The sequence below is a fragment of the Amblyomma mixtum genome, chromosome 1 (genome assembly GCF_055824585.1).
Source record: "Amblyomma mixtum isolate Tamu chromosome 1, ASM5582458v1, whole genome shotgun sequence".
Lineage (NCBI taxonomy): Eukaryota > Metazoa > Arthropoda > Arachnida > Ixodida > Ixodidae > Amblyomma > Amblyomma mixtum.
The window spans coordinates 84272174-84295443 of record NC_143012.1 but is presented as its reverse complement, the minus strand read 5'-3'; the positions used below and the strand labels follow the sequence as shown (position 1 = coordinate 84295443).

Here is a 23270-nt window from a genome sequence, read left to right as displayed (position 1 = left end):
ACTGCCCATCCCGGTGAGTCGCTCTACCAACTTAGCTAGGCAGTACTGTTAGCAGATAGGATTAGAGTGAATTAATCCACAAATAAAAGTGGGAATGGTAGTAACCCGAACACTGTTCAACGCTTTGGACTTGTATTACTACAAGCATGATGTGCTTGGAAGCTTCTTCCAACCATTTCCAATATATCGCATTGGTGGCCTAATGATGCGAGCAACTGCTTCACATGCGGGAGACGCAGGGTTCGATCCTCGATGTCATTGGGCGCCCACTGGTTTCCAGTGGGTACAAGCTTTCCCATGGCCTGCTCGGCTTCTATGTAGTGAAATGATTGGGAAAATGGGTCTCCAACTCTTGCAAACACACAACGTATTAGCCCTGGCACCCTTTGGTTAAACTGCACTTGTGCCATTAAAATAAAATAATTTTCAGGAATTCTGTAATGTACTGCTTACAAAAAGACGAAAGTCGGTGTGGGATATATACTTTATTTCATGCAAGGTGTGGATTACTCTCATTCAGGGTTCCCCACACTGCCCAAATATGCAGCCAGCCAAGAAGAGTGGATCACACGCAAGGTTTCCTGTGCGCTTCCATTCTTTCTGGCTCATTCACGCATGACATTTGTCATTCGAATCTCTCTTTGGCAGCCAGCATCTGACAGTGTACAGACGAACGCTCGAAATGACAACAATACTTTGCAAAGCAAGACCACGCAGTGATGGAATGTATAAGAGCAAGTGAGGGGTGAAATGAAAAGCATTTGGTGTATCAGGAACCGCTGCAAAGAAAACAGTTGTCTGTAAACTTCTGGCAAGATATCTCCAGAAAAGAAACAAGACTCAAACTGGCTGCTTTTAACATGCAAGCCCTCTTTAATTTGTGTGCTAACACTGGGTTCACAGCTCAGAGTGATCCAAGTGCCAGCTTAACACCGGTTAGGTTACACAGGAGTGCTCAACAGGGACATAAGAAACGAATTTACTCCCACTGCCACTTAAACACAACTAAATAGGCCAATTCTATACAAATTCCATTCTAGAACTCCAGAAAGCTGGAACGGTTCTGTACTCATTTGAATTCAAGACTAAAACTGAGATCAGAGCAGTCCGCTTTGCTCATTGAGCAGGAATATCTTGCAGTGAAGCGTCCACAGTGCATGGAATACTTTACACATAAGGTAAATATTGGCATTTTGCACAGTTACACAGATTTACGCAGGCGAAGCAACAGTGCCATGCGATGTATGCAAGTAAAAAAAAAAAATGCTGCAGGCTATGTTATGCTCTCAAGTAATGTAGTAAAAAATCAAAATTGTTTCTGCATCAAAAGCAAAGTAAAGCAACACACACATCACATGACCAAAGATTTATGCCTGCAATAAATAGGAGGCAGAATCATTGGGGAGGAGTTCGAAAACACTACACAGTTCTAATGGCATTCAATGCTTCTAACATTAACCGGCAATAATTTAGATTCTTTGTGCGTGTTTCCTCTCTCTTGTCCGTGTCTTTGTTTGTGGTATAAACCCTTCTACATCAAGGTGAACTGCCAACTCGCCCAACCGGAAGTTTAATGAAATTTAGACTGGACGCTTTCTCTTTACATTGACCACATGCACTCAGAATGTGTTTGAAGCACTAGGAAACAGAGGCTGGTGGGATTACCGCAGCAGCACAACTATAGCACAGTAATGTTCAACATTGCAAGTGTGAAAAGCTTATGCACGTAAAGTCGCCGTGACACGCAGGACAACTTTGGCAAGATTAAAATGAAAGCAAGGGGGACAGCAGGTTTCAACACATTGCTTTCATCCAGGTGATAAGGATTCTGTGCTGAAAAGAGCCAACTGTTCAGTGTCTGTCAGGGAATGCGGGCAATTGCGTGAGCTGTGATTTGCTTCGCTGGACTCCACAGTTTGGCATGAAATCAGTTACTCTAATCACTGATGATAAAAATTAGAATACAGTCCGACGAGCACTTGTAGCTGCACCTCGCACAGAAAGGTAAAGAGTGTAGTGCTGGCAGTTTGGTTTGTGTTAACCAACATATATTTGGCCATGGGAAAGTGAACAGAAACAACAACAAACATGACAAGATGGCTTGCACCGGGAAAAATTTGCATCTAGTGCTCTTATGCAATGGCCCAATTTCAACACCTCTGAATACAGCCCCCAAAGCAAAAGCACAGGGCTACAAGAATAGAAGCACTCGAAGACAAAGCACATTGGGAAAATGAAACTGCCAGTCTCAAAGAATATCACTGTTTTTTCTGAAGTTTACAACAGCTATAAGTGTCTTGTACTGGTCACCTGAAATCCCCAACCTTAACGAGCACTTAGGACTGCTTCTGGGCTCATCATGATGACAAAACAGCACACAGAAGCCCAGCCTTAAGATATGCTACCTGCCCTTAGTTTTTGTGCTGGAAACAAAGACGCTTGTGTAGCTGTCTTGCCTTCATGGTAGCCAAGTTGTGCCCGTGTCATGCACCGGAAAACATAACCTCCAATCAGTTGCACAGCTGTGGGCTACAGATGCTATTAATGGACTGTAAAGGGTTATTTCTCAGCACTGTGTCATGCTGGCAGCATAAAAATGCGCACAAAAAACAGGGCGACTTTAAGCATGTCTTCAATATAAAAGTATGTCGACTACCTACGCACTCCATCATTGCGCATTCCTCGGAACTTAGCATAGCGTTTCCCAACACTTGCCTAGTGTCCAGCACCGGCAAGTGTGCAGTTGAAACACACTTTGAATACCAGAGTACCCTAAAAAACCACAAGAAGTCGGCCGCTCTTGGAAACCAGACGTGGCAAGTGCGTGCAGGGTTGCCGCCACTGCAGTTCACATCACTCCTCGTCGAACACCACCTGGTGCAGCTCGCGCACAAAGCGATCCCAGGAGAAGAGCGCCTCGGCCCGCTCCCTGCCGCGCTCTCCCATCTCTTGTGCCAGGCTGCGGTCTCGCGCGAGGCGCACGAGCGCCGCGGCAAACGCCTCGGGCGTGGGCGCACACAGCAGACCCGTCTCGCCATGGAGCACCGTCTCGGTGGGTCCGCCGCTGTCGCAGGCCACCACCGCGCGGCGCATGCACATGGCCTCGACGGGCACGATGCCGAAGTGTTCGCCCGCCGGCGTGTACACCACGGCGCGACAGGTGTGCAGCAGCAGCCGCTTGGCTGCCTCGCTGGGCGACCGCACGAAGCTCACACGCTGGCCCACACCCAGCTGCTCGGCCAGCGACACCAGCTCGTCCCAGTGCTCCACGTTCTCGCGGCACTCGGGGTCGTAGCCGCCAGCCATGATCAGGTGCACCGGAACCTCGCGAGACGCCAGCTCTGCATGACGGGCGGAACGCCAAGCTTAGCTTCGCACCCAGGCCACGTAGTTCAGCAAAACTTTCAGTACACTACCGCAAACTCGGGGCAAAGCGGAGAGGCTTCCCATGTAGCTAAGTGGCGAGATAGCCCGGACAGTCTATCACACAGAAAAAGCAATTAGTAGGGGTATTAAGCATGAAATGCTTCTAGCTCCTGTTGTCAGCACTGAATTTCACTCATCCGGGCACTGAAACGAGAACATCCGGGCACCGTACGAGATTTAACGAGACTCTCTAAGAGAGAGGGCCGCTTAGAGCAAGAGGGAAGCTCCAGGGCGAGAAGGGCTTTCGGCGGAAAAACTGCTTCCGCGGCATCCGCAAGGATGGCGCTGCGGTCCCACACTCACACATGTAAATGACCGGCTGCTGGGCCTTCAGCTCATGATGTTTCCCCCTTTGGCAGGCAGATGTATACACGCTCGCGGAGTATTTGAACGCGCTGCATACACATTCTTGTCAGGCCAGCATCTCGTCGTGTCCGCGTACGCTTCTGCATCGTCCTGCATTTCAATGCCGCCACCGTCACAGCTGCTTAAGCTGAGCAATGGAGCCTGACAGAAACTGGATACAGCTGACGAGGCAGGGTGGAAGAGATTCCTCAGACACCCACAGGAAACGATTGCGTCCACATCGACCAGTGCACAGTATGTGTGGTGTGGTGTGGTACGTTGAACACTAGACCCATTTCAAGATTTTGACTAGTACCATCTACAACCAATGTGTTATGCCCATAAACATTTCATGCTTACTCTACTCTCAGTTACGGGAGAGGCAGTTTTTTCCTCAGGTATCTATGATGGTGTGAGTGAAAATGCCAGGTCATATTGCTAATTGAGCTCAGAAACCTCCATGAACCAGTGCCACCAACTGTCTAGAAGTCTTGTGACTGTGATTGCAGAAAGGCAGTGTGGTGTTTCCACAGGCTAAGCGGGTGTTTCAAAATTTTTGCTTCATTAGCTTGTGTTGATACTTTTCATGAAAAAACAAAACAAAAGTAGAACAGCACAGTGGCTTCATGCTGCTACCCTACTAATGGTTACTTCAGAAAAGCAATGACTGCATCAAAGGGGGCACAGAAGGTTTGGCCACCATGGCTGGACAATTTCCTTCAAGGGGACAAGGGGAGCAGAACTCCGTTGAAGTGTTAAAAAAAAAACTTGGAGGGGAAAAAACGTATTGTTCAGGACAGCGTGTTGTTAAATCACCTAAGAGTCCGACAAAGACATGTTAAAAAAAAAAAAGATGCCCAGGCTTAGCTTGGTTAAGCCAAGAACGCGTTGCATATTGCGCGGTCTTTTTGCGCGAGGTATTGCTTGGCGGCGCTCGATTTTCTCAGCAGCTTTTCCTCCGTGACGTATGGATGGATGGATGAATGGATAGGAGCGCCCCCTTTGAAACGGGGCGGTGGCAACCGCCACCATGTTCAGGCATCCTTTTTTTCATTTTTTATTGTTTTTCTTTTTTCTTTTTTCATGTCACGTGGTGACGTCACGTCACCAAACCACGTGACATCACATCACGTGGTTTGGTGGCTGCCCGGCTGCGCCCAAGTGAGTGATTGCAATATGCTACGCATAAAAGACCTGGAGGGAAAAAAAACATTACCCAGAGATCTGGCAGAATACAGCTTCTGAATGAGATACAAAGGCACTTATTTCTTGGGAGCATTCCTTAGGACAAGGTCTCAACAGCTCTTTTTCTAGTGCCTGCACAATTCAGGCCGCATATGCATTGTCCTTAGGGTGGAAGGAAATTCAGAACATATCTGGTCCATCAATAGCAATGGCGAAGGTAGCAAGAATCGCATTGTTTTCAGATTTGTGCCCCTTTGCACAAATGCACCGCGAGGAAGCCGCCTCGACAGCTGACTGTCACAGCGATCCTGCTCTTCGTGCCGCGTACCCACTGCTCCCTTATATGTACTGCTCCCTCGTATGTTTTCACATCTGCTGTTGGCCGCCCAACGTAATATACAGCCACATTTTGCCGAAATTTTGAACACAGTTGCTAGGAAATCGTGTTTTGCGGGAACGTAACCGAACAAAAACTAGTAACTTAATGGGACATTTTTAATGCCCACAATACTGAGCGTACCAACTGACAATGTTTCAGTTAGTTTCTACTGCATATGAACGCAACATCCCCACTGGCTGCTCACAGTTTTGACAAACTAATGAACCAAGAGAAACTTTTCCTTTGTATTTTGAAATTTCTTGACTGAACAGTATGTGTTTGTGCACGTCAACTTCCATGGATCTTTTTTACCATTTACCCCTACATGACTTGGATGCAAGAGTAACAGAAAAATCGCTAGAACAAAGTAAGAGGCACTATGCAGAGCAGCCAAGATCGTATCAGTGAGTTTCTACTGTATATGAATGCAACATCCTCACTATCTGCTCACAGTTTTGACAGACTAATGAACCAAGAGAAACTTTTCCTTCGCATTCTGAAATTTCTTGATTGAACAGCATGAGTTTGTGCGTGTCGACTTCCATGGATCTTTTCACCATTTACCCCTCCGTGACTTGGACACAACAGATGCAGGAAAATCGCTAGCTCTACAAACTATTAACTACAGGGTTCTATACTAGAGTCTGTACAAAGCAAGGGGCACTACGTAGATCAGCTTGGAAACTGAACAGGGTCCTATATTAGAGCCTGTACAAAGCAAGAGGCACTACGTACACCAGCCAGGATACCGAGCGATCACACTCACCAACAGCCTTGAGTGCCAGGGCCAGGTTCTTCTTGCGCTCGAAGCGGTTCAGCGAGAGGAAGAGGGCCCCCTGGGGCTTGTCTATGCCCAATTCTTCCAGGGTGCCCTCTAGGGGGCGCTCCACAGACGACAGGCTCGCTGTTGGGTAGAGGACGCGCAGAGGCACGTGGGACAGCCGAGGGAACGCCTGCCGGAACACTTCCCCTGAAACCACAGTAAGCACAAGACACGCAGCTTACAGCAACCTCAATCACCCGCACTGATGTGCTTCTTCGCCCTTGATAAGGCATACACATTGCTAAGGCAGTATTTCCGACGCCTTAGTGTGTACTTGCAAAAAGATGACACATTAATGCCAGCCTGGCGAGGCAGCAAAAGTCTGCATTGCATGTCGCTGCTCTTGGTCAGCTTTTGTCAAGCTTATGCAGCAGCGGGATTGAAAACTAATGCAGTGCATGGGGAAGAATACCAAAGAGTTTAACAGCTTTGTGGAGGCATTTGCGATTTTTTCTGACTGTCATAACATGTTCAAAGCCCCTTTGAACACTGGTCAGCACACACATTTCCTAAAATATGACACTGTTGTAGCATAAACAAACATTTCACCGTTTATCAAGAAAATGGTAGGCACTGCTTTTGTAAGAATAAACACACTATGCACGGTCAGCTCCGTGGAAGTGGCAGTAGATCACAAACAAATCGTAGGTTTGGGTATGATGAAACTCTCCAATGACAATTTGCATGTAGTGTGTACCAGCTGATGGTGATGTAGAATGCCGCAAATGTAAAGTTGTTGGAGGACGAGTGCGGAGACAGTTATGTAGACGGCTGTGAGTTCTGATAACCAATTTTTATTTTTTGTTCACTGGCACTCCTTGCTCCTCGGAGGTGCTGTAAGGAGGCGCCACTATGCATCGCAAAAGCAAACTGCACGGCCTGAAGACTTTTGAGCAAGGCTGCACATGTGAAAACGAGACACCACTGCCGCTACCGCCAACCTGACTCATCTGAGCAGATCCATATGCTGCACTGCAGCCTAGACATGCCATTCATTCAGGTCACTGCTGGTGACAATGCAAGGACTCACCGGTGAAGCGGCTGTTGACCAGCACACGATGCGCGCAGCCTGTACTCCACTGCTCGAGCGCATCGATTGGCCACCGGTAGATGCGCTTCAGCAGGCCACCCGGCTTGGACAGCATCAGGTCGGGGAAGTGGCAGTAGAACACGACGCGAGCATTGCGGCACATCCGCAGAATCGGCACACACGCCGACACCTGCACGTCACGAGGAAAACTGTTAAGACTTTGTGATACGAGTGCTTTGCTGGTTAGTGCGCAGTAGCTAGGGAGTGAAACGCAGTGCTAAGAATCAAAATATGCACATTTCTTCACCATGTGTGGGTGAGAGCACGAAACCCGAGTGGCATTACCAATCACTTCTCATTTCGTGTTACACAGTCAAGCCCACTTATGACGAACCCAATGGTCGTGTGGATTGTGTTGGTTGTATCCAAAGTTCGTAGCAAGTAGAACTCACACATTATATCCAAAAATGTAAAGACAGAAGAAAGTGGCATCTATTTCTTTAACGAGTGCTTCGTGTGCTTCTTTCTTTAAAGCCGGCCCCTATCTCCGTGCGTCGCATGTTTCTAGCGTGGGCAGGGGCTCCTCACGACCCAGCTGCCAACAATCTGCTAGGACACAATATAGTTGATTGTGGTTAAGTGTTCAAAGCGAGTCTGGCGGTAGGTCACCCTCCTCGTTACAGTCTTCATCAGATCCATAGCAACCCGGGAGTGGTCGCACTTTAAATACAATGGTTTCGTCAGTTCGTGGTTCTGCGATGTTGCTGTCATAGTCCTAATCAACGAAGCCATCTCAGTGACATTAGGTCCGGTGAGCTGTGCATCAACCACCAGTTGCCACCAATCCAAACACGTTTGATCATGCGTATGGATTCGACAACATCATCTGTCATTCCAGGGCCCATGCAGCGAGGAAGAGAGTATGTGCACGCAGAACGTATCAAGGCACTGGTATTAACTGCACTGTTAGCAGTGCGCATGCTGCCTGCATGATGTACAGGCAAGAAACATCATGGAGAACTGATTGGCCAGGTCACGCACGTTGCATGATTGGCTAGGCCAGCAAGACATTCGAACTATAAATCTGTTGGTTGATCACTAATCATGCACAGCAATTTCACTTTAACCGCTGTACGTTTCTCACTCCAAACACACTACCTACTCCTTCCACTCTAGACAGTTTGCCCAGTGGATCAAAAATACATTGACTGACCTTGTTGACATTGTTGATTAGCATTATTGGTGCACGCTTGGCTGGCCGCTACCTAGTTTTAAGGTCACCTTCACCCCCCATTTTTTTTGCTTTATGGCCCCATTTATTCCAAGTGTGGTCAAAATGGGCTCAGAGATGCCCTTCAGACTTTTCGTTTATGGAGGTCACAGGTTTTTCTACTGCAGGGGAGAGTTTCCAACGTCCACATGAAGTGCGACTGTCCAGTTTAACTCTTATATCAGTGCAAACAATGCATCTTGGATCTTCACAACGCTTTCTCAATGCTCCTTTATCCAGAAAGGCTATCCTGGCAGACCTAAGACTCCACTCAAGACAGTAATAGGCCTTGATCCTAAAGAAACAAAACAAAGCAGGCAATCTGCTGAGGGGAATTGGAGAAGTGAGGGGGCTTGGTAAGCGAGCGACCAAAAATGGTACCAGTCATTGTGGTCAGGGACAGGACAAGCATCGTAGTGCTCTCAATGAACTCCAAATATTTTTCCCCCGGGAAAAAAAAAGGGAAACAGAATAATAAAAAAATTTGCGGCAATATAATGGATCCATACATATGTACTTTAGAACACTGATCAAATTCTGAGACACATGACAGGCCTATTCAACACCCACATTCCTAACAATCACTCACAGAGTTCATTCACTTAAGATTCATTTAGGTTTACAGCCACACATATCTGAACCAAGTGCACCTCAGTGAATCTGCCTACATACAAGTGTGGGTAGGTCTAAGTGAGCCAAGGTTAGCATGAGTCAGGACAGGTCTAGGTACTGAAAATTGGTTTTTGAGGAAAGGAAATGGCACAGTGTCTGTCTCACATCATGGTGCACACCTGAACCATGCCTTAAGGGAAGGGATAAAGGAGGGAGTGAGAGAAGAAAGGAAGAAAGAGGTGCAACGGGAAGTCCGGCTCAGTAGGAGAGTGAACTAACCACTGGGCCACTACGGCGGGCACAGGTCTAGGGTTACACATGTGATTCAAAGCCTACTTAAGCAGAGGTGCAGTGATGCAATGAACAGCATTGCTAAAGCCCCACAAGCCCCTTTCAAGTGGTATGTCTATATGAACAGAATGACAATTCCTTGTTTGACAATTCCTTCCCTTGTTTGCTTAATTGCTTAGCGAGGGCCTCGGTTCTGGCAGCCTTGACGCCGATGGAAGCATAAGAGGGTTATCACGCAGCTTCCACCCTCTCCGTTCGATAACGTTCTACGTCACACCTGCGGTAACTCAGGACGTTCTACGTCCGCTGCTTATCAACGTGGGTGGCACTGATGAACACTCTCAAGGTTAGGTTACTTGCAAACATAAATACCCCCGAAAGCAGAAGGTTTGACAGCCGTCGCCGTAGCTCAGAGGTAGAGCACTGGACGCGTAATTCGGAGGTCGCGGGTTCGGATCCCACCGGCGGCATGTGGTTATTTTTTCTTCTGCTTTTCTAATCAATTATCTTTAAGCGATAACATGTTCAGTAATATTCTAAATTGATCAACACCACAAAATAAATAAATAAAAATTGAAAAATCCCCTGTGCCCCTTGGTTTCTGTGGCTGTTGGCTTCTTTCATATTTATAACGAGCCCCTCATTCCCCTTCCCTTGTTTGCTTAATAATGTTAAGTAACTTTTCTACAAGTTTTTTTTAAGCTTTGGAAGGAACAGGTTTCCTCTGGGCTCAAGAAACGCCCAACTACATCCGATCGTTCCTAAGGGACAGGAGAGCTATCATTATGTTTCAGGGCATCACATCCGATGAGGTATAGATCTTTGACAATGTCAGCTTTGACACCATCCTTGATGGGCTAAATGAGATATCCGTAGGACAAAACACCTACAACTACATCCGATCGTTTCTAATTTTCAAAATGGAACAGGACGCCTATACTGTGCTTTGCCCGTTACACCAGCCTCTGGTTCAGCTCCTCTTACGGCCTCCAAAAGCAGCAAGCTGCCTGTACTTTTTTTCAGTTCCATTCTTTCTTTCCATTTCATTCTGTGTTTTCCCAACAGTTTATTCACACACAACTTCACACAAATTAATACTGTTCAAGTGAATTCATTTTCTTTTACTCATGAAATCAGCAGATCATTTTTTCTGTTTACCATCTGCGCAGATTAGACTGCTAACGTACTCTCAACAGGAGAAGAAATGTGAGCTGTACCTGCATACAATTTCAGCACCTCGAAATAATCAGCACTGCAAGAAAGAAGATTCCCCCTCACTTGGTCACATATGATGACATCAGGCTGAAGATCACTGAACCAGACTAGGTAGATGGCGGCTAACACCATGCGCAAGTATGAGCACAGGGCATACAGGCGCCCCAGGATAGACCGGGGCAGCCAGTCACACACTGTGGTCACCTGCAAAGGGATAAGTCATTAATACACGCAGAAAGCAGAATTCACAACTTACTTAGCACACCACACAAATTTTTATTCTTCAGAAATACCCCAATTTGCTCATGGATGTATTAGGAAGAAGAAGTGGTGGTTACTGCTTAGAAAAGATCAAAGCTTCGTCTGTTCGCAACCAAATTTTCAAACTCATGCAGTGAGAAAGCAATCTTTCAGGCACCGAGCCACATAAGCTCACACCTTCAAGTGCTGCTCATGAAGCCTTGAAATAAACATGCTTTATTCCTTTCCCATGCAAGCAACACAGATGTCAAAAATTGGAGGAGACACTTAAGCTTCACCTTAAGGGTGTGACATAATAGTGCAATAATTGGTTAATTCCTATATACGCAGAAGGTCATTCTCTACTTCACATTCATAGATTTCTCCTCGTACCCCTCCTGGCGCAGTGGTGCAGCGGTTAAGCGATGCACCACTGCCCTGCGATGGCAGGTGCTACCAGCGGTGGACCTCGTGCTGCCCAGGTTGCTCTTCCCGTGTGACTAATTGCAACATTTAACTGCCACGGTCACGTGACCTAGGTTGCCCACCTGCCTCCTATGTTGCTCTCGGGGGACCACCTGCCAGAAGCATGCCCATCGTTTTTCGCCCACAATGCCAGCGCTGGGTTTTCTGCGTAACGGGGCCTTCAACACTATTGGGTTAAAAGTAGGCAACCTACACTAGCTTCACCAACTACCTGTTCAGGCACGACAACCCAAAATCAAGGAATAAGCACGCAGCTAAAGCATCACAATGGCGAAAGTAGGGTACTCTACAGTTATTGCACAATATTTGTTCAGCTCTTTGCCTCATACAAAGGGTCACGCAATATCCTGCCAATACGAGGATCACAAGTACAAGCACATATACAGTGGGGCAGCAGATAAGATGACTCAGTTACAATGCATCTGAAGATAGACTAGCTCATTTACAGTGACTCCCACAACTGCAAAGGTAACACTGAAAGCAGCAATGCCTATACACCTATGTACTCAAGTGAGGAGTAGCGATAGTATTCACATCTGCACTGGGCACAGTAGTGGACCACTGAACTGGGCCCAGAAGTAATGATGAGGCCTGTATTTGAAAGTAAAGAATACATTAAACAAAATGGGCAAATATACAACAATAAATCATTTCCCTCAACTTCATTCCATTATTCTTATCTTCTGCTAAGATAAAGAGCACATCTTAGACAGAGCCAAAATCAAGCGAGCAAATCCAATTGGAATCCAAATGAAAAAGATAAGAGCGGAATTGTTATTTTATTCCAGGAATCTTCATCAACATGTGTGGGAGGACAGATGGTTAATAGTCAAAATAGTTTGAAAAATTTTCACAGCACTGCCACTTTTTTTTTTTTATTAGCCCCCAGTCTATCTCGGGTAACATAGTCTAATGACGTCACTGTGATTCTTCAGACTGGCCTACAAAATGGAAAAATTCAGCTCTGCAGAACAGTGCTGGTACACATTCGTGTCTGCAAACAATACAATGTACGCAAATTTAAAGTAGGATATTTATGCACCAAACTCAACATTAACTTCCGCAATGAGCATCTGTAATATGCACTTGCTAATGTACACGTCATGCATTCATATTTAACACAAATATTTGTCCCTGCTGGCTGGTCTGAAGCGGCGTTGAGATGCCATGACCTTCATAAAGGTCACCATGACGTTCAACAAGGTCACCCTCCAGAAATCTAAAACGGCCCAGGCGTGAATTAAACAAGAGAAGTGCCACACACCTCGAGCGTGCCATCGAGTGTCTCGGGGAAGCAATGCTTTGGGTCGTGGTGGGTGGTGACAATGTGGACGGGGTGGCCCCGAGACCGCAGTGCCAGAGCGGCGTCTACCATCAGCCGCTCAGCCCCGCCCACCCCGAGGTCCAGGTGCACCATGCATACACGTGACACCACAGCATCCCCTCCGCCTGCATGGGAACACACAGGTCACGCATAACACACCCAAGCCACATCACTGCAAAGATACAACAGAAATGGCGATGCCCAGAATCGCCAAAATTTTATTATCATCATCATCAGCCTGACTACGCCCACTGCAGGGCAAAGGCCTCTCCCATGTCTCTGCAATTAAACCTGTCCTTTGCCAGCTGCGGCCACCGTATCCCAGCAAACCTCTTAATCTATCCGCCCACCTAACTTTCTGATGCCAAAATTCAAGAGGTAATAAAGTCCTTTCTAATCAAGTTTGGCTGTTATCAGCCTATTACCTGCTATTATCCAGTAACTCATCATACTGTAAACAGGTCAGCAACTGAGTACAGCAGTACAAGAACAATGATTACCATAAAGGCTATGCATTGCTGTTATGCTGAGCGAACTGCGTATCCACTATAGTTGAAAAAAAGGCAAGAAAAAAAGTGGATTTTCACTGTCAAAGGACCCCCTTCGAGTCAATGGCATTGGCAGATTCATTCCTGTATTGTTGGGGATAGTCCCCTCCCTGCATTGCCATGCTATCAGGTTCATGAGAACAGGCTGACGTTATTGGCTGGATAGGGATCCTTGACGGGAAAAAGCTGCATTTTTCTTGACTTGTATCTGACTTTAGCAAAACTGAAGCACAATTTACATAGTTTCTGTGACACATGACGTGGTGATGCACAGAGCACAAGCAAGCTGCATCCTGGCATTCTTCTCAAGAGAATTCCAATTTCAAGCATCATCTAGCTTTCAAAATATTGCATGCTAACAAACATATTATGCTCAGAATGGCAACAAACTTTTATTCTCCAAGACAAGCATATTTAGCACTGTCCTTCTCAACACGCTACCATTTTCAATATGGTTCACGAGTGAAAAAAAATACCAGGAGCCTGCTGGCTTTCCGACCAAAATTATTGACCATTATCTCTAGCTGTATGTTAAACAAACTGTTACAAGGTGGAGTCATAGTAGTAAATGCTGTCTTGAGATGCATATTATTTCCAAGTGGGCAGCTGCGACGAGAATGGCATTTTTTTTAAATCTAAGAACTGATATGGACATTACTTACGGGGGAGTACAGGCCTCTCAATAAATGAGAATTCAAACTGCAATAGTTAGAAAGTTAACTGTTCAATATTAGTTAACCAGCCTGCTAGTTATCACATCTTAGCTGTATTCTGATACACTAAACTGCTGGCAATGCTATGCCGAAAAAAAAAGAGGTCTTCTAACTCAAAAACCCTATTTTAAAAAATTGACGACAGTCTTACGTGGAACACCCTGTACTGTGCACAGCTTCAGAGGTGGAAAAAAACAATAAGTGCACGCATAGGGCACTAATCTTAAATTTTAAAAGCCTATTCAACCCAAGTAATGCACTGAAACCATCTCAAATGCCAAAAGGCTTCCCAGCTTTTTTTCCCTAGCTGTAGAGCTAAATTCCGGATTATTACAAGCCCCATGCCTTTTTTTTTCTTTTTTCTTTAGCAGGGGAACAAGTCTAGTATGAACAAATGATGCCTGCAGTACTGGCAATCGATGCAAAGTTCGATGGTGCATACATGCCCGTGTGGTTCTGCAAAACGAAGCTGCAATATTTATGCACATGTCAGGGCTGCCAAGGATGAAGGTGTGGTGTTGTTACAGTTAACGCTGCTTTCACATCATATCCGGTTCTCTTTTTTCCATAAAATGAAAGTCAACCAGTTGGTTTTGGTTTGGCTTATGGGGGTTTAATGCCCTAAAGCAACTCAGGCTATGAGGAACGCCACAGTGAGGACTCCAGAAATATCGACCACCTAGGGTTCTTTAACTTGCACTGACATCGCACAGTACACGGGCCTCTAGAACTTCGCCCCCATCGAAATTCGACCGCCGCGGCCGGGATCAAACTCGCGTCTTTCGGGTCGCAGCCGAGCGCCGTAACCACTGAGCCACCACAGCATGGCGAGCGCGTAATAAGAACGCACAAATTGTAATACAATAGACTTTCACACTTCTGGCCACTATTTGGCGGTCACTATTTCGATTTGAAACAAACACTTTTCAGAAAACATTTTTCCTCCTGAATAGTATCTAGGTCTCAAGAAAGCCACTTCTTTACTTTTAAAATGAAAAAACACCAACAACTAATTTTTTAAAATCATATGCAACATTTTGCACGAAGTCTCACAATGGTTCAAAGCTGCAACATGGAAGTGCCAGGATTCGTCAGATAAACAACCGAGGGGTCCTAGAATCACGTCTCGTTTCTGAGACACATGTGACTCTAGAAATTGATAAAACAAGTTTTATATATAATTACTAGTGGCAAAATCTGCCTGCATCAAAATGACAGAGGATGTGCTACCAAGCTCACAGACATCATCATCATCATCCTGACTACGGCCACTGCAAGGCAAAGACAACCCCCATATTTCTCCAAACAACCTTGTCCTCTGCTAGCTGCCGGCAATCAATCAACGTAATCATTTGATAAATAAAAATATTTCTATATTAAAAGATACAGAGATATTATCACAGCAGCACCTATTCATTAGAGTTTCATCTATGCTGATTTATCACGCCGGCTGTGAACGATATTTACTAGGATAAACACTTCAGGTGGGTGCATCTGGCATTGCCTAATGTCCTGAGCATATCCCAGTTTTGATTCTAGCCCTACTACAGGTGAACGAAAAATGAAATGGAACATACAAGGGCATCCCTGAGTGACGTAAAAGTTGGGGGAGGCATGGCCCCTTAGCACTTGCCTCCAATTTTAAAAGCAGTAACAACTTCCAAAAGCAGCGCCTACAATGACAGCATACAGACCGATACAGCCGACACACAACAGTGACGATGCTCCGAATTTTTATAACAGCCACAGGTGCATGCGTGTTCCCGTTTATACTACTCACGGTTGTACCAATGAATGCATTTGCTGCAGTTTTAAAGGTGAGCTGAGTAGTCTGCATTCAGAATTAGGCTGAATATATATAGTTCATGCTGCGTACAGACAGCGCTGAAGTTAAGCTTTTTTTCGCTAATACTGGCATTCCATAAACTTTTTACTGCTGGTGTGCATACATCTGAACTGTAGACCGTTGATACTGAACGCTGTGAACAGTAATCCAATCAGCCCGTTTTAAGCGTTGGAACTGCGGCCCCACAAACGTGAAGGACAAAATTCGTATGCGTCGGCACTGGAGCCGTAAATACTACAAATGACCCCGCAGAGATACAGACAGGCGCATTTCGAAACTATGCCGACACCACCTAGGCATCCAACTACACTGGTCGGAAAGAAAAACAGACGTTGAAAAAATGCGTTCTAACCAAAAAAGTACCGACTACAGGGTTTTTTCTAGTGATCTAGTGGCGCTCCTCGTATATGGAAGGGCGTAAATATGCTGTCAACGTGCGTTCGGTGTCGGAGCGGCGTACGCATTTCGTTGGGGCAATATCAAAAAAAAAAAAAAAGCTCATGTAATGGAATGCCTGTGCACTTTTGAGCTCCCAGGTGATCTAAATTAATCTGGAAGCTCACACTGCTGCTCCCCCAAACAAAAGCACAACAAACCTAACAATCAAGAAAAGCGACGTTCACTATGTGGCATGCTCGACTTGGCCGACGTACTGCGATATTTCGCGCTTTCAGGCATTGCGATAGGTTTCTTGCGCGAGCAATGCCGAACTCAACGAATCCATTCGGCCGCGCGTGCGACAGCTAACAAGGCGCTGACAAGGCAGTGCCAACGGGGCGTCGTTGCAAGCAGTAAACTATGAAGGCACGTACCGCCGTCATCCTTGTTTCGATCCGTCGCGAGGCTTGTGGACACACCTGCGCTTGACGAGCGCGAGGTTCCTTTGGTGGATTCTGGCATGACAGCTAAGCACAAACACACGCCGAAAACGCAGCGAATTGGACGCACTGAAGCATAGCCTCCCAACTACTCCCGATTAAACGATGGGTGATGTGGACGCAGCCATATTAATTCACGTGGACCAATATTTATTGTTTTATTTTTGTGAAAAGTGACATTTCTGTACAAAAATAAATAAGAAAAAATTATGGTACTTTTTATTTTGCACAATATTTTTTTATTAATAAAGTTGTGATAAATATTTTTCTGAGTGCACAGTTCCGCACTCGTAGCTTGTTTTGTTATGGAACGACATGGAGGAAGGAGTGGTACAATTACCGCGACTGTAACGTTAGTAAACTGTGAATGACGCAACATCTTGCACAGTAAATGATGTTCGGGCTTTGTAATGTGGGACATCGTGCTGCATAACCTTGCATGTCAGGTTTTGCTGCTCTGGGCGGTTTGTTTACCTAAGGTAGTTCAGGTGGTTTCGGTTGGTTGGTTGGTTTATGGGGTTTAACGTCCCAAAGCGACTAAGGCTATGAGAGACGCCGTAGTGGAGGGCTCCGGAAATTTCGACCACCAGGGGTTCTTTAACGTGCACTGACATCGCACAGTACACGGGCCTCGAATTTCTCCTCCAAAGAAATTCAGCCGCCGCGGCCGGGATCGAACCCGCGTCTTTCGGGCCAGCAGCCGAGCACCATAGCCACTGAGCCACCGCGGCGGCAGTTCAGGTGGTTTCGCTTACGTGACATCGGTCACCGGTCACCGCTGACACAACGTTGGCTGACACAGTGCATGCACATCTCGGCAGCCCGCATTGCATACAGGGAAGTAGGAAAATAGTCAGGTGACGATAACCGTTAATCGAGCTCATCATTTGCTAGCTTTGCAGCTCCAAGGCTCAACCGTGCAAAAGACGCAGTTTTCATTACTTTGACGTCTACGCAGTACACAATTCCTTTTCCATTCATGAGAGCTATTTCCTTCACTGGCAGCACGGGCTCCAGCCAAAAACGTTGGCGACGGCGACCACGAAACTCGCGCTGCACAGCGGCAGACGCCGCCGGCGCGTCACGGAAATGACGTCATATCTCGTTTCATAGCGGAAACGGCATTAACTGCTGTTGTCTCGGCGATGCGCCGCCGTGAATCGAATGAAGCCCGTCGAGGAGGCTTGCGGTGGTGTGCGGCATCTGTGCGCTACATTGTCGTCGTGTCCCTAGCGTCCGCACCAGAGCCGAGGTGCCGTCGATCACCGCGGCTGGAGCTGCTGGCGAGGCAAGCAGCCTAGGTTCACCGTGCACCAGCCGCGCCGCAGCGGGCCGCGATGGCGACCGAGTTGATGGGCGACGACGACAAGGCGGCGGCCGCCGTCGGGTCGCTCGAGCCTTCGCTCATGAACATCATCGAGCAGCGGTCGCTCAAGTGGGTATTCGTCGGCGGCAAGGGCGGCGTGGGCAAGACCACCTGCAGCTGCAGCCTGGCCGTGCAGCTGGCCGCGACGCGCGACAGCGTGCTCATCATCTCCACCGACCCGGCGCACAACATCTCTGACGCATTCGACCAGAAGTTCTCCAAGGTGCCCACGCTGGTGAACGGCTTCCGAAACCTGTACGCCATGGAGATCGACCCCAACCTGGGCTTCTCCGAGCTGCCCGACGAGTACTTCGAGGAAGGCGACCCGTTCCGCGCCAGCAAGAGCATGATGCAGGAGATCCTGGGCGCCTTTCCGGGAATCGACGAGGCCATGAGCTACGCCGAGGTCATGAAGCTGGTGCGAAGCATGAACTTCTCGGTGGTCATCTTCGACACGGCGCCGACGGGACACACCCTCCGGCTGCTCTCCTTCCCGCAGGTGAGCGAGTTTAGCGGTGCAACAGGTTGGACAGCTAGCTAGCTGCACGTAAGGTGATGGAATGTGTACTCAGGTGATGAAATGTGAATCAAGGTGATGAAGTGCGAATCAAGGTGATGAAATGTGAAACGAGGCGATGAAATGTGAATTTAGCTAACTTCTACGGGGGCCCTAAAAAGCAGTTTGCACGATCTAATTCCGTTGGCAGTCTTCATAGTTCAGCTGCAAGAAAGCTGGCATTGTTGGTTCAGGTGAAAAGCTCATTCTTGGTTGCTTGATTGTCTGTTGTCCCCCCCCCTTTTCCGTTGGTTGGCTGTTGCCCATCATTGCAGCCTAATTCGGCTAGGCCCACTAATCATATATGCTGTGGAAGTGACCTAGTTCGTTTCGAAGCCAAACTCTCTGTAGGCTCACGAGGGAGGTAAACGTGCATCACTCATAACGCAGTGGTTGGATGCCAGATGCCTGCCATCATCACAGCTTTAAGCGGTGGATCACCCATCTGACCTTGATTTCAATATGTTGTGTGAAACCTCGGATAGTGAGTAATTCTGAAACACAAGTTTCATGCCAGCTGGCTGAATTACGTAATCTCGCTGTCTCTGACAAACAACAGGTGCAGACTGAGTGATAGCAGATATGTCAGGAGGCATGTAAGTATTGTTTGCTCAAGGATTGTTCCCCAGTGTCCAGAAGTGCAGCCATTATCTTGTTCTAGAACATCCGGGCAAAATTGTGTCCAATCATCTAGTCATTCTAGCGAGAATTCACGTGGGCATGGAGGGATGCACCTGCCAATGCTTGACCATGACCTCCTGCTCGGAACGGCTGCTTCTCTAGGCGAACACGTCACCTTTCATTCATTGCATGTGGCCTTTCTTTCTTTTGTCCGGCAGCATGTGTTGTTTTTTTTTATTTTGTACATGTACAGTATATTTACGTCCAATTACTACTAAACATGGCCCAATGCTTTTACTGGACTGTAAGGATGCTTTTACCAGTACGAGCCATTTCAAGAAAATGGGCTGCCTGAGAAACATACATGCAGTGGGAAAACAAGCAAAATAGATTATGCATACAATGTCTGTAGGAATGTGCACATTACAGGTCAGGTGCATAGATAAGCAGGCTTGTCTAGAGGGCTCGAGCGGCGCTGTGCGGAGCAAAGAAAGGAATTTTATAACGCAGGTACTGATTGCAGTGCTCATGTCCGAGCACAGCTTCGTAGGCATACAAACGACAAAAGCATAAGCAATCCGTCCCTAACTGAGTATCTGTGGCAACGCTTTCTTTTGTGTGTCCCGAAGCACACTGCTCTAGCACTCTAGACAAGTCTGCTCACATCTGTACTTTGGAAGCTGCAGAAAAATGCAGCGTGGCAAAGAAACGAGACGAAACCTTGTCCAGCATTCTCAAGACATCAGAGTCTGTTTGATGTTGGAGCCCAAGGCAAATTAAAAGGTAACTTAAGGGGAATACTAGGTCTACCTATATTGAGAGATGCCACAGGATTGCAAGTGCTCAGTTTTACTGTGAGAAATGCTTGGGTAGCTGAGGAAGTGATGAAGACGGAGGTGAATCCTGATGACTATGTCCTGTCATGTGAATTCTTAATCGGTCACAGTTGGTTCATCAAATTTCTAGCACAGCATTATTTCAGTTAAAGGAAAGCATTGCAGGGAGCGTTGCTCACCTTAGAGTTGTCATCATCACCTGCTTAACTACATCCATTGCAGGACAAATGCCTCTCCCATTACAGGCGAAATTCTAGAGGCCCATGTACCGTACGTTGTCAGTGCATGTTAAAGAACCCCAGGTGGTAGAACTATTCAGGAGCCCTCTGCTAAGGCATCCTTAATAGACTGAGTCGCTTTGGGATGTTTAACCCGCATAAACTAAAGCATTACAGTGTCATATGCCAGCTGTGGCCACCTTATCCCCGCAAATTCACCGCATAAACTAAACCATTACAGTGTTATGTGCCTGTGGCCACCTTATCCCCGCAAATTCACTGCATAAACTAAACCATTACAGTGTTATGTGCCTGTGGCCACCTTATCCTTGCAATTCACCGCATAAACTAAACCATTACAGTGTTATGTGCCTGTGGCCACCTTATCCCCGCAAATTCACCGCATAAACTAAACCATTACAGTGTTATGTGCCTGTGGCCACCTTATCCCCGCAAATTCACCGCATAAACTAAACCATTACAGTGTTATGTGCCTGTGGCCACCTTATCCCCGCAAATTCACCGCATAAACTAAACCATTACAGTGTTGTGTGCCTGTGGCCACCTTATCGCCCAAAAAATTCACCCTCTGACGCCCCCTGCTATGCTTTCCCTCTCCTTAAATCCACTTTGTTACCAACTAAGAGACATCGGTTATCTTGCATTCGCATTACATGCTGTGCCCATGCACATTTGTTCTTGATTTTGACTAGGATGTTACTAACTCGCATTTTTTTGCCTGATTCACTCTTGCTTTCTTCCCTTCTCTTAATGCTACACCTATCATGTTACACTGCCACCATTTAATTAATACTGCAGAAATGGATTATCTCACTGGCAGATCAAGCAGTTTTATTTTAGTTCGGTTTGTCTGATTCGCCGAGAGCTGTGAATGGGGCAGGAAATTGGGGACTTTTTCGCCGTGCTCTCTGCAGCAGTTGCGAAAAAGTGGTGGTAATGTCCTCGAAGTGTGTAGTGTAGTGTAGTGTCTCCTTTCATATTTCCTTTCAGTGTCCCTTTAACAGTGTGCTGTTAATGCCTTCGCAGTGAAGGTAGAGTGTTTAGCAACTGGCATTATGAGCAAGCAGTGATTCTGAATCGGAAGACCAGCTTTGGATTGTTGAATGGACTTGCTGGGCAGCAAAGGTCACAGGAACCCTGGAATCAGGACCAAACCATGGGAGCTCTGCATGACTTTTTCAAGCACATTAAGTTCACTCTCTCTTTCTCTCCGCGCTGTCAGGGAAGAAAGAAGTGACAGTATCAGGCAGCAGTTGGTGCTCTACAGAAGTTTGTGGTGTCCATCTTTATTTCCCTCTTTTGTGGGCATGAAATGGCCCTGGCATACTGTCCAGTGAGAATTTAGAACATAGCCGGCATCACTGACTTCATGAGAGCAGCACTAGACTCTTTGAAAACATGTTTGAAAATTTGCATCTACAATGATAGACACCGTGCCGCGCAAAGGGTTAAACCAGCTGATAATTAACGTGCCTCTTGTCATTCATTACGTGTAGCTTTCCTATTGTCATATTGCACTGCTTTTGTTTATTGATGCACATATGTAGTTACGCTTTATACACTGACTGCTTCAAGTCCTTCCTTGCCGTGTGTGTTTTACCAAGGGCCTCATCAAACCTGTGCACATATTTTTGACCACGCACCATTTCTATCTGTGCGCATGGCATTGGGGTTGAGCTTGTTTGGTTAATTGATCACGTACCGTTGGTTGACTGATCATGTACCGAGTGAATCCTTACGCTGTGCATGCACTCTTCCCTCTGACACAGGTGATGGAGAAAGGCATGGGCAAGCTGCTGCGGCTCAAGTCGCACCTCAGCCCGTTCATCTCCCAAGTGGCCGGCCTGCTGGGTCTGCAGGAGCTGACGGCCGACGCCATGTCCTCCAAGGTGGAGGAGATGTTGCCCGTCATCCGCCAGGTGAATGCGCAGTTCCGCGACCCGGACCAGACGACGTTCGTGTGCGTCTGCATTGCCGAATTCCTGTCGCTGTACGAGACGGAGCGGCTGGTCCAGGAGCTCACCAAGTGCGGCATCGACACGCACAACATCGTGGTCAACCAGCTGCTGTTCCCCGAGCGCAATCCGTGCCGCATGTGTGCCGCCCGTTGCCGGCTGCAGGCCAAGTACCTGGACCAGATCGAGGACCTGTACGAGGACTTCCACGTGACACGGCTTCCGCTGCTCGACCAGGAGGTGCGTGGTGCCGACCAGGTGCGCGCCTTCTCCCGCCACCTCGTGCAGCCGTACGTGCCGCCCTATACGCCGCCCGACTCCTAGCCGGGCATTCAATAAATTTCTGCTGCTGCTGCTGTCTTCTTGTGTCTTGTGGTGTCTCTTACGTGCCAAGGCCTTCCCTGATCTACATGGGGAGCAATGCTGCAGCATGCATGTCTTGTGCTGGAGGTCAAGGGTGCGCAGTCATGCCACATGAGGTGCTGGCCTGAGATATTCCTCAAGAGCAGTGGGTTTCCATTGCATTACGTGTCACTGATGCATCCTTCCCATCACATGTGTTTGATCAAGACTAAGGTATCACTTTCTGAAGTAATACTTGTCATGTTGATGCGTGACAAGTATTACTTCTGAAAGTGATATCTTAGTCTTGATCAAACACACGTGATGGGAAGCATGCATCAAACAACAGCAGGAGTGGATGGCTGCAGCTCAGAACGGTGTGCTCCTGTTCCAGTTTGTCTTTCTGTGTCACCACTGGTGACAAGCCACGTATTAAGGTACGTTTTTGGTCCATGCAATTGTGTTTCGAGGTTTAAAATGCCAATTTAATAGTGTCTGAGAGCTCGCTTATGAAGCATGCATTTTCTGGCCAACCTGCTCTATGCAGAGTCTCTTCACAGCTGTATGCAAGTGAAACTTGGAAGTTGAATATGACGTATGTGGTCAGCGCCATGGAAGAAGCCCAGAAAATAAGCCTGTGCTGTTGAGGCATAGATTTACTGGTGCAGTATGAATTCATGTTTTGGGCTGCGGTAGCAAGTGAAAACGAAATGCTTCTGCACATTGTGGGATTGAGTGCACTTT

General features: G+C 47.0%; 2 protein-coding genes across 2 annotated transcripts; one reads left to right on the top strand and one right to left on the bottom strand.

The window, feature by feature from the left end:
• Window positions 1-466: 466 nt before the first annotated feature.
• Alg2 (alpha-1,3/1,6-mannosyltransferase Alg2) lies at window positions 467-16761 on the bottom strand. The gene is made up of 6 exons (XM_089553661.1): window positions 16546-16761; window positions 12567-12751; window positions 10640-10780; window positions 7189-7378; window positions 6102-6305; window positions 467-3341 (listed from the first exon to the last, which is right to left on the bottom strand). The coding sequence occupies exons 1-6, from the start codon at window positions 16631-16633 to the stop codon at window positions 2854-2856; spliced, it is 1296 nt and encodes a 431-aa protein (XP_089409787.1). The 5' UTR covers window positions 16634-16761; the 3' UTR covers window positions 467-2853.
• Window positions 16762-17732: 971 nt separating this feature from the next.
• LOC149367034 (ATPase ASNA1 homolog) lies at window positions 17733-22544 on the top strand. Its single transcript, XM_089553668.1, has 2 exons — window positions 17733-18476; window positions 21999-22544. Exons 1-2 carry the CDS (start codon window positions 17949-17951, stop codon window positions 22506-22508), a joined length of 1038 nt encoding a protein of 345 aa, XP_089409794.1. The 5' UTR covers window positions 17733-17948; the 3' UTR covers window positions 22509-22544.
• Window positions 22545-23270: the final 726 nt, after the last annotated feature.

Bases quoted from the DNA above. Each gene is read 5' to 3' on its own strand.
- LOC149367034 (XM_089553668.1), top strand. From the start codon at position 17,949: ATGGCGACCGAGTTGATGGGCGACGACGACAAGGCGGCGGCCGCCGTC. The intron at 18,477-21,998 runs GTGAGCGAGTTT...CCTCTGACACAG, and splicing joins GGCTGCTCTCCTTCCCGCAG to GTGATGGAGAAAGGCATGGG.
- Alg2 (XM_089553661.1), bottom strand. From the start codon at position 16,633: ATGCCAGAATCCACCAAAGGAACCTCGCGCTCGTCAAGCGCAGGTGTG. The intron at 12,752-16,545 runs GTACGTGCCTTC...GTTCCCATGCAG, and splicing joins TCGAAACAAGGATGACGGCG to GCGGAGGGGATGCTGTGGTG. The intron at 6,306-7,188 runs GTGAGTCCTTGC...CTGTGGTTTCAG, and splicing joins GGTCAACAGCCGCTTCACCG to GGGAAGTGTTCCGGCAGGCG.